Genomic DNA, 15,221 nt, shown 5'->3' with positions numbered 1-15,221 from the left:
AAAAAAAAAAAAAAAAAAAAAGCCCAAGACAGCCTGAAAATGTATCAATTTCAGGTTTTCGAAAAGATAATTTTTTAAAAGAATTTTTTTTTTACAAATTTCCTTGTATATTTGTGAGAGATTACACAGTCTTGAGGTGAGTTTTTTTTGTTTCTTTTTATTGGTAGAAGAAGATAACTAGTAGGTAAACCACACGTGTTGGACACTTTTGAAATTCTTTTGGGCTTGTTTTTGAATTTGTATAGTTTTTTTTGGATCAGGCATCGAATGAATTCTTCTAATTTTCCTAATCTGATAATTAATTCCTTGAAATTATAAATTATTTTATTAAAAGGGATTTTTTTTTTGTAAAAGAAAAATTAGGGAAAAATTCATAAACCAATAAGATAAGCCCTAAGACTATTGGATGCTTATGTACAAAGTTGCTCATATCATTTTTTTTTTGTTTTTACTTTTTTTTTACTCGAGTTGTCCGGTCTTACATTTAAGTTAAAAAGAGGTTATTTTAGTAGAGCACAGAAATAGACAAAAAGCTAACTTTTCAATTCTTTCTGAATATTTCTTAGACGAAGAAAAAGAAAAGAAGTGAAGATTATTCTTGAAGAGGTCCGGCTTAGGATTCAGAGGACTCGGAGCTGAGCAAGAAAAGCAGCACAGAGATCCAAGAACAAGAACTGAGGACCTTGTACCCTCTGCAGATCCAGCAGATACTTGTCGTCCCGAGTTTTATACAACTGTTTCACCATAACAACAAACACCATCAAGCCCAGGAATCATTGATTGATAGTTAGATTCAAGAAGACTTACTATAGTTCTATTTCAGTTTCAAATGGCCATGGACACTAAAATACAAAGCTTTATTTTATCCGAAATCACATCAGAAAAAATGTGGTACACGAGAAACCGATATGATGACTTTTGATGGCTTGTTGAACACTTGAGCTGATGTTACATAATTACTTTGTGTGAGGGTTCTCTACTCTAACATGGGCCTTATTTCATACGAATGTGTGCTATCATGTAGTGGAGAAGAGGGATTACCTGAATTTCAAACTTGACAACATTCGGCGACTTAACAGCTGCATCGTTCTCTATTATGCTGGACTCGTCTCCAAAGTAGTTGTTATCGTGCATTGAGTTACTGAGCATACCATCTGCGCTGTTAGGAACCCATCTGCACTTCATGTTGTAGTGCCCTATCTTCTTCCAACAAACATTCAAATCTTGCAGGGCTTTCAGGACTTCTGTCATTATTTCACGGGGATGAGCCCGAGACTGTTGGATCAAGTGGTTATCTTATCAATCAGTTAGATATAAAAAAGCTTATGTCTTTATAGCATTAATACAGACAATATCAAAACCTGAAGTCCAAGAGCCCATTTTCTCTCAACAGGGTATTGAGATCTCAAGCCAACTCCTTGGTATTCCATCAGTCCTGGTAGCCGATGGCTAACAGGTGAAGCGACGCTTTCTGCTGGATGTGCACGGGGAGTACCTTCCTAAAGAAATTAAACATTCAAGTATTACTTCAAAGATCTTTTGCTACAATCGAAAAGGATAATGATGACCCACCATGGTCTCTTGAAACTCGGCCCCGAGATATCCACTAGAGGCACGGAAACGATTGTCCAGTATTAGATAGTATGTCACAGTACCCTGGAAGACAGCAGTCAGCAATAATTCAGTATTTCAGATCATTCGATGGAAAAGTTTTATCTCTCAAATAAAAGAAACAGCAAATGGAAAAGAGCTGGAAAACACGTACATCATTTTGGGTCCGGTTACGGAGAGATTCAATGAGGTGGTTTCTGTCAAATCCCATATTGATAACTTCTAGGAGAATCTCCTCGTCAATCTACAAATGAAGCCAGCGCTATTAAAGCCTTCATTGAAAATGGGTATAGAGACCATCTCAAATGTAAGAGTAGATATGTTAGGTTTACCTTTTTCGCCTGTTGCACTGTATCTGGAGGAGGAACAGCTAAATACCTCGGAAGATGAGCTTGGAACCACGGGTGTTGCCGAATCTCAGGGATGGTTACTCGTTTCATGGGGTCGACTACAAGCATCCGAGGGATCAAATCTCTAGCACCAGCAGATAAATGGCTAGGTAATGTATATATTCCTCCCTAAAGGAAGAAATGAGAAAAAAACATAACAGTGTATACCATTACTTCAACTGTATAGACAAAAAAAAGAACAAAAAGATCAAGTAACAGAACATATTTTGCCGTACCTTTATCTTCTTAAAAAGGTTGGGAATGTTTTCATCATCAAATGGAAGAGTCCCACAGAGAAGAGCATAGAGTATCACACCACAGCTCCAGACATCTACTTCAGGCCCAGCATATAATTTACCCGAAATCACCTGAAACAATTTAAAGATCTCCATTATAACTGATCATTTGGAACGTGCCCTACTTATAGTGCTCCTGAAAGCTGAAGCACTTACCTCTGGAGCAGCATAATTTGGGCTTCCACAACTTGTCTTCAAAAAATGACCATCTCGCATTATATTGCTCAGGCCAAAATCAGCAATCTTTACATTGCACTTAGAATCCAAAAGCAAGTTTTCAGGCTTAAGGTCTCGATGAACAACCATATTCCGATGGCAATATTCGACTCCTGATATAATCTACATCCAAAACCAAGTCATGGCGGATTTTTTAGCTCTTACAAAATTAAATAGTTGCTTGGAAACTTGTTAGTTGAGCAAAAAAGAAAATATACCTGCTGAAAAAAGTTCCTTGCCTCGTCCTCCTGCAATCTACCTTTCTCTACAATATAGTCAAACAGCTCACCAGAGTTCACATACTCCATGACAAGATAAATATCAGTCGGAGTCTCTATGACCTCATAGAGACGGATGATGTGAGGATGCATAAATAGTCTCAAGATTTTGATCTCTCTCCTCACTGCATGAAACAAAAAACACAGAAACGAACACCAAATGAGTTCAACTTAGGGAGATGAAAAAGAAGCTTACATTCCACAGCACAATTCAATCAAGATACGTAAGGTGGATATAGAAAGAAAGAACTGAACCTTTCTCCTCCATCTCCATGTTCTTGATTTTGCGACGATTGAGGATCTTGATGGCAACTTTATGTCCAGTCAAAGCGTGCTCAGCAATCTTCACCCTACCAAAGGAACCAATACCAAGAGTTCTCCCAAGCTTGTAATTTGGTAGAATCGATTCCACCCCACTTCTACCGCCTGATCCATCCATTTTTCTACACAAACCATTATAAAAGAGTTAAACCCCAAAAGAGTTATATATATAATCAGATCTACTACACAAAACACAGAACAAACTGCAAGAAGAGTATATTATAAACAGAAAACGTAATTTTGATAATCTGAAGATTCAGTGATCGATCGGTTACTAAATTTCACTATACTATCCAATCAAAATCCTTGATTCTTGCTAATATTCACATTTCACCACTCAATTGTAAGGAAGGATCAAGGGACGTTAAAAAAAGACAAGGAATTTATAGAGTAGGAAAAAAAAAAGTGAATAAAAGAATTAACCAAAAACTAAGAGAGCTTAAAAATAGCAATATTCCCAACAATCCCCAAATCGGAATTAAGAACCCTAATAATTCAATTGCAGAGAGGATTACTACTAATGAATGGATCTCTCGTACCCGATAGAGAGAACAAGAAGAATCAAAACACACCCGATTTGCAAAAAAAGCGAGAATTTTAAATTTCTGAAATTAGAAGATTGAGAGATACCGAAACTTACCAAAACAAATTCACCTTCAGAACGAAAAATGCAGCAAAGAAGACAAACACCAAAAGCTCTAAAATTTATGAGCTAAGAGTAAGATTGAGATCCACCAGATCAGCTTAAACCCAGAAAACTTGAGAGATTCTTCCTCTCTCTCTCTCTCTCTCTCTCGACTCGTCTCGTCTCGTCTCGTCGTTGCTTGTGTCTGTAGCCTATAAGGCGCAACAGAGAAATTATTTGATTTTTGTTGCCATAAACGGATTACTCTTTAATAAAACTGCCCCCAGAGTTACATTTAATTACAAGAGATACCCTTATGAGGACGTGGCATCGAGTCATCAGCTTTCATCTTTTTGCTAAATATTCTCTGTTTAGCAAGTCACTTGTGTTAATGATTAAACCGTTACCAATCAATTTTTACTTCATTATATATTAAATAAAAAAAAAAAAAAAAAGTACTGAGATTATGGTCACGTGGTAGATCTAATACAAAACTCGGTTAATACCCAATGTACAAGACAACCGGTTTAGTATGTGTATAGTAACTAACATACACCGTGTATGATACACCACATCAACATGTATATGAGTATCAACATGTATATGCAGCAAACTTCAAAAGTTCAAGTAAAAGCTTTTCTTCTCAGGCGCGTAACGCGTGAATGATGAAGCGGAGGATCTCAAGGTGAGATGTCTCGTGAGTTTTGTGATGCCGAAAGCGCAGGATCTCTATAAGCAACAACAAGTTTCGAATAGAATTCAGACATGTTTTGGTCTCTCTCGTCTTCTTTGTCTTTGTTTACCAGACACTGCCAAAGGTTAAAAATAAACATCAATCATCATCACCATTATAACGGTTATGAGAAAAAACGTATACACTTTATTATTCTGACATTTATATATGAGACTGCAAAAGATCCAGACTACATACTAACTACTATGCATAAGTGATTCTCTAAACTCCATAAACGTGTACACTTTAGTATCTAGCCACATTCCTACCCCTTGCAGCAACAAGTGATTCTCTAAACTCTATAAAGCCTTTTACCTCGGTAGGATACGATCTGAAATTTGGTAAAAACCGTCTTTGGCAATAAATGCTGAAAAGGACTGTGAGAATCGGCAGCGGGATTGTTAAATAAGATGCCCATGGAACCTCTTTAAGCCCGAATAGTCCGACTGCAATTATGTGCATTAGTACCAAAGAGAAGATAGTATAGCTGTGTACTATTGGCCAAAACTTTCCACCAGTTTCATACTTGGCCGCATATACGTTTAGGAGCTGCACCACAGAAGGACCAATAAGGTGAAGTTATCTCTATTACCTAATTGCAATGGATTCATTAAGGCAAAAACGAATTAAGTGACGAGAATATGGATTCTTGATGTAACGTTTTTGTCATGACTTAAGCTTCAAAAGGGACTTTCGGTTTAAATATGCTATTCGAGAATCTAGAAAAGAGATTACACATTAAGAGACGATAAAAGTGAGATTCTATATAACAAAAGGATGTGTAGTTGATTCATAGATTATAGAGCAGATATTCCTATATGGCTTTTTATCAGAGTTTTGAGGAGCATCAACAGAGGATATACTTAGCATTGTCCACAAACATCCAATTGGAATCATCTTAGATATTATATTATTATAAATTCCCTACATAAATAAGCTGAACAGTAAGATTGGCTTGGTTACCTGGTTGCGGTAGATGACATATCCAAGACAATAGTAACCCAACAAGAACGGCAGTATCAATGGCGAAAGGAAGAAGTACGTTATACCGAGAAGTCCAAAAAATAGGATCTTTGGGATTTCTTGGCAGAAAGGAGTTGAAGGAACCTCAAATTCTTTGTCATCTTCCTTGCCGAAAAGTTTATTTATTAAATTCCAAAGAAGAGGAACCAAACGTAGGACCTCTGATGATAAACCAGTCCATCCAGATGTCACAACATAAGATACAAAGAAAGATGCCTGCACCAATGATTAAACATAACTCATGGTCTGAAAAAAAAAAAATTGTGGAAACCTCAAAACTGGGTTTTGTGTTCATTACCTGTGCTGGCACAGCTGCAGCAAGCACACGAGGAATAGTCTTAGGTTCAAGGAACACATTAACACGATAAAGAGCAGATCCGGACAGTACATTTGTAAAGAAACTGTTCCACACGGTAAAGATTAGAAGCTTGATACATGCAGATTTCTCGATCTGGCTATGAGAATTGAATCCTTGCATTGAGGAAAGTAGAAGCATAATGGGTGGTACTGTCAAAAGGAAAAGCTGGAAAATTAGACTCGGAAGATATCCCGTAATCACTGTGCTCACGATTTTCCTGCAATCATAAGAAGAAAAAAACTTTTTGTAGTTGGTTCAACTGAACAAAGAAACCATCTTTTATCTAATTAGGGCTTTACTTACATATTTAATAAGCCTGTTAGAAAAGGGAACCAAGTCTCTAACTGGTGAAGATTGGCAAGACCTTGAACCACTACAACAGGGACAATGTATAGGATTAACAGAGTTACGAAAGCCACGAGCACCACCACATTGGAGATCCATCTTCTCACAAACGATGCAGTGAAAAATGGCCAATGAACATCACTAGGCTCGGGGGCTGTCTCAGTCAGCCATTGTGTTGGATCTATACCTTGCTGAATGTTTGCTGCTATTGCAGCACCATGTCTTGTCCTAAAGGAAACGAAAGCAGCTGGAACTTCCTAAAGGGTTTGCCAAAAAAAAAAAAGAGAAAAGGAATGAATATGTCGAAGAATGCAACCATCACATAAACACAAAATGCTCACCTCTCCTGCTAATAAAGACTGCTTCAATCTCATGTCGTCTTCTAACTTGTCAAGCTTCTTTTGGTAATGGTCAACCACATCAACATTCCTCCCAAACATCCCTAAAAACCCATCCCGCCTAGATTTTTGGCGAGATATGCTTCCAGATTTTACTCGAGTAAGCTTCTTGTACAGCTTCTCAGCATCATTCTACCCATAATAACAAATATATGAATTCCAGATATATCAATAGGTAGGTAATATAGAATCCTTACTAGGTTAAAAAGCTTACCATGAGAACTTTTAACTTGTCTGTTCGATGAACAACTATATGAGAAAGATACGTGGAAGAATGATATTCCCTGAAAAAGTTTTCCACTGTCTCACTTATACTGTTCCCGGATACAAGAGGAACGCCACTGACCAGAACCGTAAATTCGTGTGGCTGAGGCTTGGATGAATAAAGATGAGCTATCCGCTTTGATGAGATGTACTGGTGCTCCTGCAAATTTAGTTCAAAATATATTCTCTGTTCACAAGATAGAGAAGCAAATAAGTTGAATGAAAGGGAAAGAAAAACAAAAGGCTTCTTACATGGTAAAGTAGAGAGCAAACAACTGCAGTGAAGATGTATATTGCGCAAAAGTGGATCCACAGCCTGAAGCAAAACCACATACAAGCATAAGAAATTAGTCAAGGATAATAATAAAACAGGATACTGTTGTTTAGGCATAGCTTTGATTTCTTACTTATTCGATCCATCGTTAACATTAGAAATGCTGAAGTTATCCATAGACTTCTTTGGCAGGTCAAAAAACTCTTCAAACTCGGTGCCCATATAATTAACCGGAAGAAGTATAAAGACTCCAACCACAGAAGCAAAGCTAAACACTCTTATACTGTCAAGAAAATGCGTTGAAGTTTCAAATCACTCGTCCAGAAAGAAAAAAAGAACAAACTTTAAAGCAGATTCTGGATGAATCAAATCACCTGAAGACAAAAACACGAACGAAGACCAAAGCATCTAAGCCAAGATTAGAAAGGATTTCATCATTGGTAGGTTCCAGTGCTCTTTTGACCCAACCTGCTGTAGGCAAAAGCCTCTCGAGATTGAAATCATTTGACTGCTGAGATTTCCCGTCTTTAACAAGCCGGGGACCGTATACAGTGACATTGGCAGGCTGTTTTCTCAAAATTGAATACAAAGTGAAAAACAGAAAACAGAGCCCAAGATTGATTCCAACTGAAGTTAAAAGTGCTGAGAGAAGCATAACTCCAAATTGTGCCTTCCTAACGCAACAAAAGGGATTGGTTTCAACCTAGCACTAGACCAAGAGAAGCACTGCTGCCAAAGAATATGAGTTGAGTAGAGAGTTAGGAGGGAGTTTACATAGAATCAAAAGAACAATAATAGACTCATTTGCAATGCAGAGTGAAACCAAACACAATATATACATCATCATAAATCATCGCAAGACCTCAGCAAATATGTGAAAATTGACACACAAGATATGCGAATTTAATAGTTGTAAAGAGCATGGAGACTGGAGAGTAGGCTAAACCGGAATAGTAGAACCCATACCAATCAACGAAATCTTCAAGCTATTAAACGTTTTATAATACGGATCATTAGACACAAATCAAGAGTCGATTCTTCCAAAAGGCTGATGCTTTTTCAATAAAAAGAAAGAAAAAGAGCTCTGAGGCAGGGAAAAACCAGGAGAAAAGATCGAACCTTTGGCGCGATTCAGGTGAGGCGGTGATTTCTCTAAGCTCTGACCATTCATCACATTCGATAAGTCCCTTGTACCGACATGATACAGTTTTCTTTAATTTTTGCCTTGGTATTCAAAAAAAGAATCAATACTGACTGGGTCAGAGAGGCAACACCTGGATTTCTGTAGTTAAAACTAATAAATTACAAAATTAGTTTTTTTAATTAAATACTATCAGATAGATAAAGAAAGTAGAAATACAGTTACGTTAGGTTAATGGGCCTCAAAAAGTACCCATTAAGAGTTCCTAAGCTCATTTTAAAGGGACGAGATTTCTTATGAAATGTTAAAAATTCGTTCTCCTCAATATTCCTCTGTACAATTTTTTTTATGGTACTTTAAAATGAAAATAAAGGAAAAAAAAACGAGGCAAGCCTTTAATGCTGATTGAAACAAAGAGAGGGAGAAGCAGAGGAGCATGAGGGTTATGACCAATGTTCGAAGCCAAGACCTTGAGGATTCGAACACAACGTGTTCTCACCACACCACAACGCAATGGTCACATTGGTCGTTGACATTTACACTCTTAGCCAATTTAACCTCTAAAAGGCTGACGTTTTTTCATTCTTTAACAGACGTATTATATGGGGATTTGTTATCAGTATGACAAACATAACAAAAATACATAATACGAGATTATTTCAACGAAACAGTATATGTCGCGGAACAATAGTTCAAAGACATTATTAAGGTGACTGAAACAGCAAGAGAGAAACAAAGACAAAGAAACGACGGGGTGATATCTCATTTTCAGATGGCTTCGAGAGCTTGAAGGACGTCAGCTTTGACATCTTCAAAGTCTTCAACTCCAAAGCTGAAACGAACCAAGTTATCTTTGATTCCATACTTCATCCTCTCCTCTTGCGTCAGATCCCTATTAATCAAACCGCCCAAATTAATTTGTCAAACTACAAATCGGTGATTTGATGAGTTTGTCAACTCAGAAGCTTGTTATACATACCAGTAGGACATGATGGCAGGTTGGTCCACGATGCTTTCGCAGCCACCGAAAGATGGTGCAATGTAAGGTATCTTGAGAGAATCCACAAACTTGATTGTCCTTTCAATGTCTCCATCAATCTACTCAATCAAGATAATCACGGTTTTCAGGATCATTTTACTCTAAAAATAGATGCTGAAACTTGCTTGAGTAGAGAGAGAGAGAGATTAGATTGGTGATTGATCTTTACCTCGAAACTGACCACACCTCCAAAACCACTCATTTGTCGCTTGGCGAGTTCATGTTCGGGATGACTTGGAAGGCCTGGATAGTATACATGACTCACCTGCAAATCAAAATGCATTGATCGTTACAGTGTTGTCTCAGTAAATTTACTCAAAAAAAGCACACTCAAGAGATATCGCATACCTTAGGATGTGCCTCTAAAATTTCGGCCATTCTAAAAGCAGTCGAGTTCTGTTGCTGTACACGAAGATGCATTGTCTTCATGCCTCGGATGAGTAGGTACGCAGCGTTCTGTTAACAAACTTTTTGTGAGAATTCATGAAATAATTAAAGGCGTAATAAGAGAGAGATTCATGAGACGGTCAAGTAATTTACCGGGTTAAGTGTGCCTCCCAACACATGATGCAGATTGCGGATTTCTGAAACCAACTCAATTGGACCGCAGATGCATCCACCAAGAACCTAAGCCAGGGTGTAACAACCTTTGTTAATAACTATACAGCCAATGAACGGTCTTTTGATGTTTTACGATACATGAAACACTTAATACTCACATCATTGTGTCCTCCAATGTACTTTGTAGCAGAGTGCACGACAAGATCAGCACCAAGAGCAAGGGCTTTCTGATTCATAGGTGTCGCAAATGTGCCATCAATGCAAACAAGAGTTCCCCTTTTGTGACATATTTCTGAAACTAGCTCAATGTCGACACATCTAAGGAATGGGTTTGTCGGGGACTCCGTGAAGAACAGAGCAACCTGCCAAACAAGCCGGAATTAATTTGAGAGACATTCTCTTTCCAACTGTAAGAAAAGAATGTTACAGAACTGACCTTGAACTCATTCACTGCAGCTTCAAGCCCTGCGATATCAGCAGGATCAATCACAGTGACCTGGACATAAACATGATATCAATCATCCAACTTGAAATGGATCTATGTGGGTTATAAACAGAGAAACTGGGAAAGTTCAAAAGGAAGACTGCAACTAAAAACTTTGGTGCTAATAGGTTCTTACAGTGATCCCCATCTTGGGAAGAAAATTCTCCATGAAGATTCTAGTCTTCCGGTAGCAATCTGTAGTAGTCACAATGTGTCCACCAGCAGGAACCAAAGCCAAAAGCATAACAGTGCTTGCACACATCCCAGAAGCCATAACCAAAGTCGATTCAGCTCCTTCAAGTGCACTACACATTATATTAATCAAACAAACCCAAAAAGCATCAAAGAAGATAATCTTCAGGAAAAGGCAAGTGTTATTATAAAAGACATAATAATTAAGATAAAATATAATAATAACCTTATCTTCTCTTCAAGTACCACAGTCGTAGGGTTACCATAACGACCATACTCGAAACTCACACTTCTTTTCTCCTACAACAAATTATGGTTTTTGAACACACAAAACAATAAAAAAAAAGTCAATGATTCCTGTCTAATACAGATTGTTTCAACCTAATGAGTTACTCTATTCGAATAAATAAAGAAAAGCAAGGGACTACTCAATCAACAACGAACCTTGAAGTCAAGAAGCTCAGCAGTTTTCTTGAAGAAGTAGGCAGATGTGTTGACTACAGGAGTAGTGATAGCATCCGTGACTATACCACGTCCTAACCTTTCACCTGTTTAATAAAACCCCCAAAAATCTAATAATAATCAGAAATGCCCCCCAAAACAAAAGGAAAGAGAAATGGATCTAGCGGTGGTGACGAGACGACGTACCGGCATGAACAGTAAGGCTCCCATCGGAGCTTAAAAATGAGTGTTTGGAATCCGTCAACTGTACACTACCTATCTTCTCCCTAACAAGCCCCTCCTCGGCCACCAAAACCTCCTCATCGAGCACGACGGGAGGAACGGCGGCCACGGGGGCGGCGGCGGCGGACGAGGCTGCGGCTGCAGAAGCGGCGGAAGAAACCGCAGATGCAGACGAGGAAGCAGCAGCCGCCGCCGCCGCCGAAGGTAACCCGGAGGAAGGGTTGTTGGACCACTTAGCCGCCACGATCTGCGCAACACCGATGTTGCTACAGTTTCTGCGGGCTTTGATGCTCAGCTGACGGACGAAATTAGGAGGAAACCTCAAGATCCTCGAGGATAATCCACCGTCGCCGGTGAATGAGGCAGAGATCCCTGCGGCGGCATTGACACGGCGGCGAGATGATCCACCGACGGGGGAACCGACGAGATCTGGATCAGAACGGCATTGAAAGCCGGAGATGGAGGATGAGGAGAAGATCGAAGGGCACTGGAAAGAAGAGACGGCCATTTGTTTCGTTTCGGTTGGGATGAGTCTCTCTCTCTCTCTCTCTCGTTGTGTCGTCTGTGTGTGGTTTAGCGTGAGGAGGGCTTTCTTTCTCCAATGGGCGGGTTTTTAACAAGCTAAATATTGCTTTTTTGTCGTTTTGTGTGTTTAACCACTCCTTTGGGTTTAGATTAACTTAACCCAGTTATCCTAAACTAAACCACGGTTTTTTATTTTATTTTTTTGCTTTTTAGGATTATTATTTTCTAATTTTGTTTGCTTGACTAATATTTTATTCTAATTTTCCTACATTACAAATATAGAACACGTTTCTTGCCAGATTTTTTAAAACTTATCTCCAAATTAAAAGAATCTTTGGAATTCGAGAATGTGTTTTTGTTTGTTCGAGTTTTCAAATTCAAGTTCCAACTCATTTGTATTGTTAAATCATTCAATTTTTATGTTGAAAATTTGCTTAATAAACTACTAATAATAACTTTCTAAAAAGGAGAACGATATCTAAATACTGTAGTAGCTATTAGTAGTACTTTTTTTTTTTTTGAGGAATATAACCTCTCTATCTTAATCATCTGGCTAATCCAAATTTGGTGTTTTTGTTTTGACTATGACTTGTTTTTTCTTTAAAAAGATTGTTGCTAGTCTTCAAATAGAATCTATCTTTGCAATTAGATTCGATAACATTCTGTTACAATTGCAAACACTTTAACCTTTTATCCCCCTCTATTTGCCAAAATACGATCGAAATGCACCTACAGTAATTGAAAATTTGTCTTCTATAGTTAAAAAAAAAAAGTGTATTAATCTTATTGTGTTTAACAATTGGACCCGAACTATAATAATAAATAAGGTCCACTTGAACGAGAGATAGTTAGTGGTCTGGGTCCAAACACCATCAATATAAGTCTTTAAAGACACTATCATGAGTCACACTTCAAAAGCTTTTGTATTTGTGGCCACTTGTTCGTGTAGCGATTAACAAGATATTTACAAAGATGTGAAAAAAAAACACGATTGAAACTTATAGGGTAGTCAATCTAAAATTCATATGAAAACGCAGTTATACCTCAAAAGAATGATAGCTGGAGAAAAAGAGGAAAAAAAAAAGTCAATCAGTCAGACAAAACAGAACAGTTTGGTAACCCTCTGATGACTCCCTCAGCTTTACTTGTACTTGTTGGGTAAATGGTAATGTGAGTTTAAAAAAATGTTCTTACTATTATTTTACTAATATGCCACTTAAAATGTGTGAACGTGCGTTTTGAGATCTGAGGGTAGGTGGCGTTGGTTTTGATTATTATTTTGCGAATTAACGAATGACTTTATTAAATTATTATACTCTCTCCGTTTCAAAATATAAGATATTTTAAAAAAGTTTTTTATTTTATAATATAAGACGTTTTTAAGTTTCTATGTAACTTTTAAATTAATTTAGTATTTTATATTATGCAGTATTGTTTCTGATCGATTCAACTTGTTAAAACTAAAAAAGTTCTTAATATACGTACCTTAGTTAATACATCCTATATTTTGAAATGGAGGGAGTACTATTGTTTACTTATTGAAGACAAATCAGTGAATTATTTCATGACTGAATCATTAAACAAAAATATATGAGAAATAACATGAAACACTTTACTGTAAAGGTATAGAGAACACACAATTCTAAAAACCCGCTTGGAAACGCGCCAAACAAACGTTTTTATTCAATCTTATAAACCTCTCGTTTGTTACAAGATATGAATCTAAGCTCACTCTCCTATCTATCTAACACAACACCCTGTGTAGATCTAAAGAGTAGAAACACACTCACCTTCTAAGCCTTTTTGATAATGCTTGAAGGTGTACAAATCTCACAACTTAATCCCCACGAGTGCTAGCTCTTTTTGTGGCTAACCCTCGTCTACTTATACCCGCACATACGATCTCTAACCTAGATCTATGTATATCTTAACTAAAAAGAAATATTCCTTATCCCTAGGAAAATATCATTCCTTATTTCTCTCGATCAAATATACTCTCAATATCTTCATGTATATCTTGATCTCTTCTTCCTTCCTTCTCACGCATCTTGTCATCGCGCTCCACAATCTTTCTCCACATCAGCACGTCACGCCACGTCAGCATATCAGACCTCAGAGACACTTCACAGATGCCTGTTCCCTTCAGAGCTCTGTTGCACTTTCAATCTCCCCTTTTTGACTGAACTTGTCAAACAAGCATCCATGCATTTAACCTGTCAAAGCAAAAACAGCCAGCAACAAGCCAACCAACAGGTACAGCTATACTAACAGTCCCTCATAAATCGCAATAACATCAGAAGATTAAACAAACAACGGGTAAGCATTACGACCGCATTGCGACTAGGAAAAAGTATCGGACAAAAAGTCTCGCACAAAACCAAAAGAAATATAAGTCTGAAAAAATAAACGAAAACAACAACAAGGAGTAGAAAACATAAGAACACCAGCTCCCCCACAGCTCAAACTCTCCCTCAATCATCTGAATCAGACTCATCTCCCCCTGCTTGTTTGGCACAAATTAGTCAAAAATATCAATAGACACACAAAAGTATATTCAGAGATGTGACAAATTACCAGCGTCCAAGGCGTCTTGCAGAATTTGAATGGCCAACCGGATGGCTTTGCGCTCGGCAGACGTTCCAGCTCTAGGATGAGACTCCGTAGGTCATGAAGCAGTCTGCTTATGATATGTTACGGTTTTGACTCACTTTGACCCCGTTTATTTGATAGTTTTGTAGTTGTTTGAGTCCTTTTCAGGTTATAATAAGAGGCTAGGAAGCTAAAAGCAAGGAATGGAACAGCAGGAGCAATCAGAGCAGAAAGGAGTTGAATTGGAGCAGAAAAGCTGATTTTAGACCCAGGAGCACATGCTCCCGATTTCCGAGCACATGCTCCCAACTCTACGGTTTCATAACGACACGTGGCAAGCATCTAGGCGCCGATTCCCTGCCTAATTCCCCTTATTTTAGGCGATCCTTTGTGAGAGAAAGAGGGAGGAGATCGTTTTTTTAATAGGGAAATTTGAATTTGGATTCTTTCCTTATTTTTCTCTACTTGTATGCTATTTAACCTAGGGTTTTAGGAGAGAGATATACCTTTTTCTTTTGGGTTTTTGAGCGACGTTTTTGGTGAGAGGAAGAAGAGCGGCTACCTTGTGAAGCATTCTCTGAACCCTTTTTATTTTTATGTCATTGAATTTTTTATCTTTTGCTATGATTCATTTCTCTATGTCTGAGTAGTTCTCTTTGCTAGATTTGGGGTTTCAAAAGGGGTTTCATGGGTTAGCAACAAAACACAAATAGGGCTTTATATAATCGATTGTCTTCACTATTGTTAGACTTAATGCTTAGGTTGATTTGATCACCCAATCTATGATTCTAGGTTTATCTATTCATCAAAAGTGTAATAGGTTGCTAGAAAAGACATTAGTGGGCAAATTATCCTAGACCTGCGAAAGTTGATGT

At 37.8% G+C, this 15,221-nt stretch overlaps 3 protein-coding genes across 7 annotated transcripts; all 3 read right to left on the bottom strand.

Moving 5' to 3' along the window:
- On the bottom strand, window positions 414-3,964 carry LOC104763754 (SNF1-related protein kinase catalytic subunit alpha KIN10). Its single transcript, XM_010487127.2, has 11 exons — window positions 3,752-3,964; window positions 3,046-3,233; window positions 2,731-2,915; window positions 2,453-2,635; window positions 2,237-2,368; window positions 1,944-2,129; window positions 1,766-1,855; window positions 1,573-1,656; window positions 1,362-1,499; window positions 1,042-1,275; window positions 414-734 (listed from the first exon to the last, which is right to left on the bottom strand). Exons 2-11 carry the CDS (start codon window positions 3,227-3,229, stop codon window positions 621-623), a joined length of 1,530 nt encoding a protein of 509 aa, XP_010485429.1. The 5' UTR covers window positions 3,230-3,233; window positions 3,752-3,964; the 3' UTR covers window positions 414-620.
- On the bottom strand, window positions 4,183-8,384 carry LOC104763753 (CSC1-like protein HYP1). 5 transcript variants are annotated; one of them, XM_010487123.1, is made up of 11 exons: window positions 8,251-8,384; window positions 7,506-7,857; window positions 7,265-7,414; window positions 7,110-7,173; window positions 6,808-7,017; window positions 6,537-6,725; window positions 6,154-6,452; window positions 5,791-6,067; window positions 5,433-5,708; window positions 4,785-5,018; window positions 4,183-4,545 (listed from the first exon to the last, which is right to left on the bottom strand). In XM_010487123.1, exons 2-11 carry the CDS (start codon window positions 7,784-7,786, stop codon window positions 4,417-4,419), a joined length of 2,109 nt encoding a protein of 702 aa, XP_010485425.1. In that variant the 5' UTR covers window positions 7,787-7,857; window positions 8,251-8,384; the 3' UTR covers window positions 4,183-4,416. The 5 variants fall into 5 exon arrangements, with proteins under 5 accessions (XP_010485425.1, XP_010485426.1, XP_019097102.1 ...); XM_010487124.2 differs by having other exon boundaries at window positions 7,506-7,860; window positions 8,251-8,380; XM_019241557.1 differs by having other exon boundaries at window positions 7,506-7,840; window positions 8,251-8,380.
- LOC104763752 (cystathionine gamma-synthase 1, chloroplastic) lies at window positions 8,842-11,827 on the bottom strand. The gene is made up of 11 exons (XM_010487121.2): window positions 11,197-11,827; window positions 10,993-11,096; window positions 10,775-10,848; window positions 10,493-10,661; window positions 10,309-10,368; window positions 10,031-10,234; window positions 9,852-9,938; window positions 9,660-9,767; window positions 9,481-9,576; window positions 9,252-9,370; window positions 8,842-9,164 (listed from the first exon to the last, which is right to left on the bottom strand). The coding sequence occupies exons 1-11, from the start codon at window positions 11,738-11,740 to the stop codon at window positions 9,041-9,043; spliced, it is 1,689 nt and encodes a 562-aa protein (XP_010485423.1). The 5' UTR covers window positions 11,741-11,827; the 3' UTR covers window positions 8,842-9,040.

Source organism: Camelina sativa, chromosome 19 (genome assembly GCF_000633955.1).
Source record: "Camelina sativa cultivar DH55 chromosome 19, Cs, whole genome shotgun sequence".
In the NCBI taxonomy this organism is placed as follows: domain Eukaryota; kingdom Viridiplantae; phylum Streptophyta; class Magnoliopsida; order Brassicales; family Brassicaceae; genus Camelina; species Camelina sativa.
This window is presented reverse-complemented; position numbering and strand designations above follow the sequence as displayed.

Excerpts from the sequence above, each read along its gene's own strand:
- LOC104763754 (XM_010487127.2), bottom strand. The coding sequence starts at position 3,229 with ATGGATGGATCAGGCGGTAGAAGTGGGGTGGAATCGATTCTACCAAAT. Across the intron at positions 2,369-2,452 it reads CAAATTATGCTGCTCCAGAG|GTGATTTCGGGTAAATTATA; the intron begins GTAAGTGCTTCA and ends AAATTGTTTCAG. Across the intron at positions 735-1,041 it reads TTGTCAAGTTTGAAATTCAG|TTGTATAAAACTCGGGACGA; the intron begins GTAATCCCTCTT and ends ATGGTGAAACAG.
- LOC104763753 (XM_010487123.1), bottom strand. The coding sequence starts at position 7,786 with ATGCTTCTCTCAGCACTTTTAACTTCAGTTGGAATCAATCTTGGGCTC. Across the intron at positions 6,068-6,153 it reads CTAACAGGCTTATTAAATAT|GAAAATCGTGAGCACAGTGA; the intron begins GTAAGTAAAGCC and ends TTATGATTGCAG. Across the intron at positions 5,019-5,432 it reads ATGTCATCTACCGCAACCAG|CTCCTAAACGTATATGCGGC; the intron begins GTAACCAAGCCA and ends TCTGTGGTGCAG.
- LOC104763752 (XM_010487121.2), bottom strand. The coding sequence starts at position 11,740 with ATGGCCGTCTCTTCTTTCCAGTGCCCTTCGATCTTCTCCTCATCCTCC. Across the intron at positions 10,369-10,492 it reads TTCCCAAGATGGGGATCACT|GTCACTGTGATTGATCCTGC; the intron begins GTAAGAACCTAT and ends GTTTATGTCCAG. Across the intron at positions 9,577-9,659 it reads TTTTAGAGGCACATCCTAAG|GTGAGTCATGTATACTATCC; the intron begins GTATGCGATATC and ends TTTGATTTGCAG.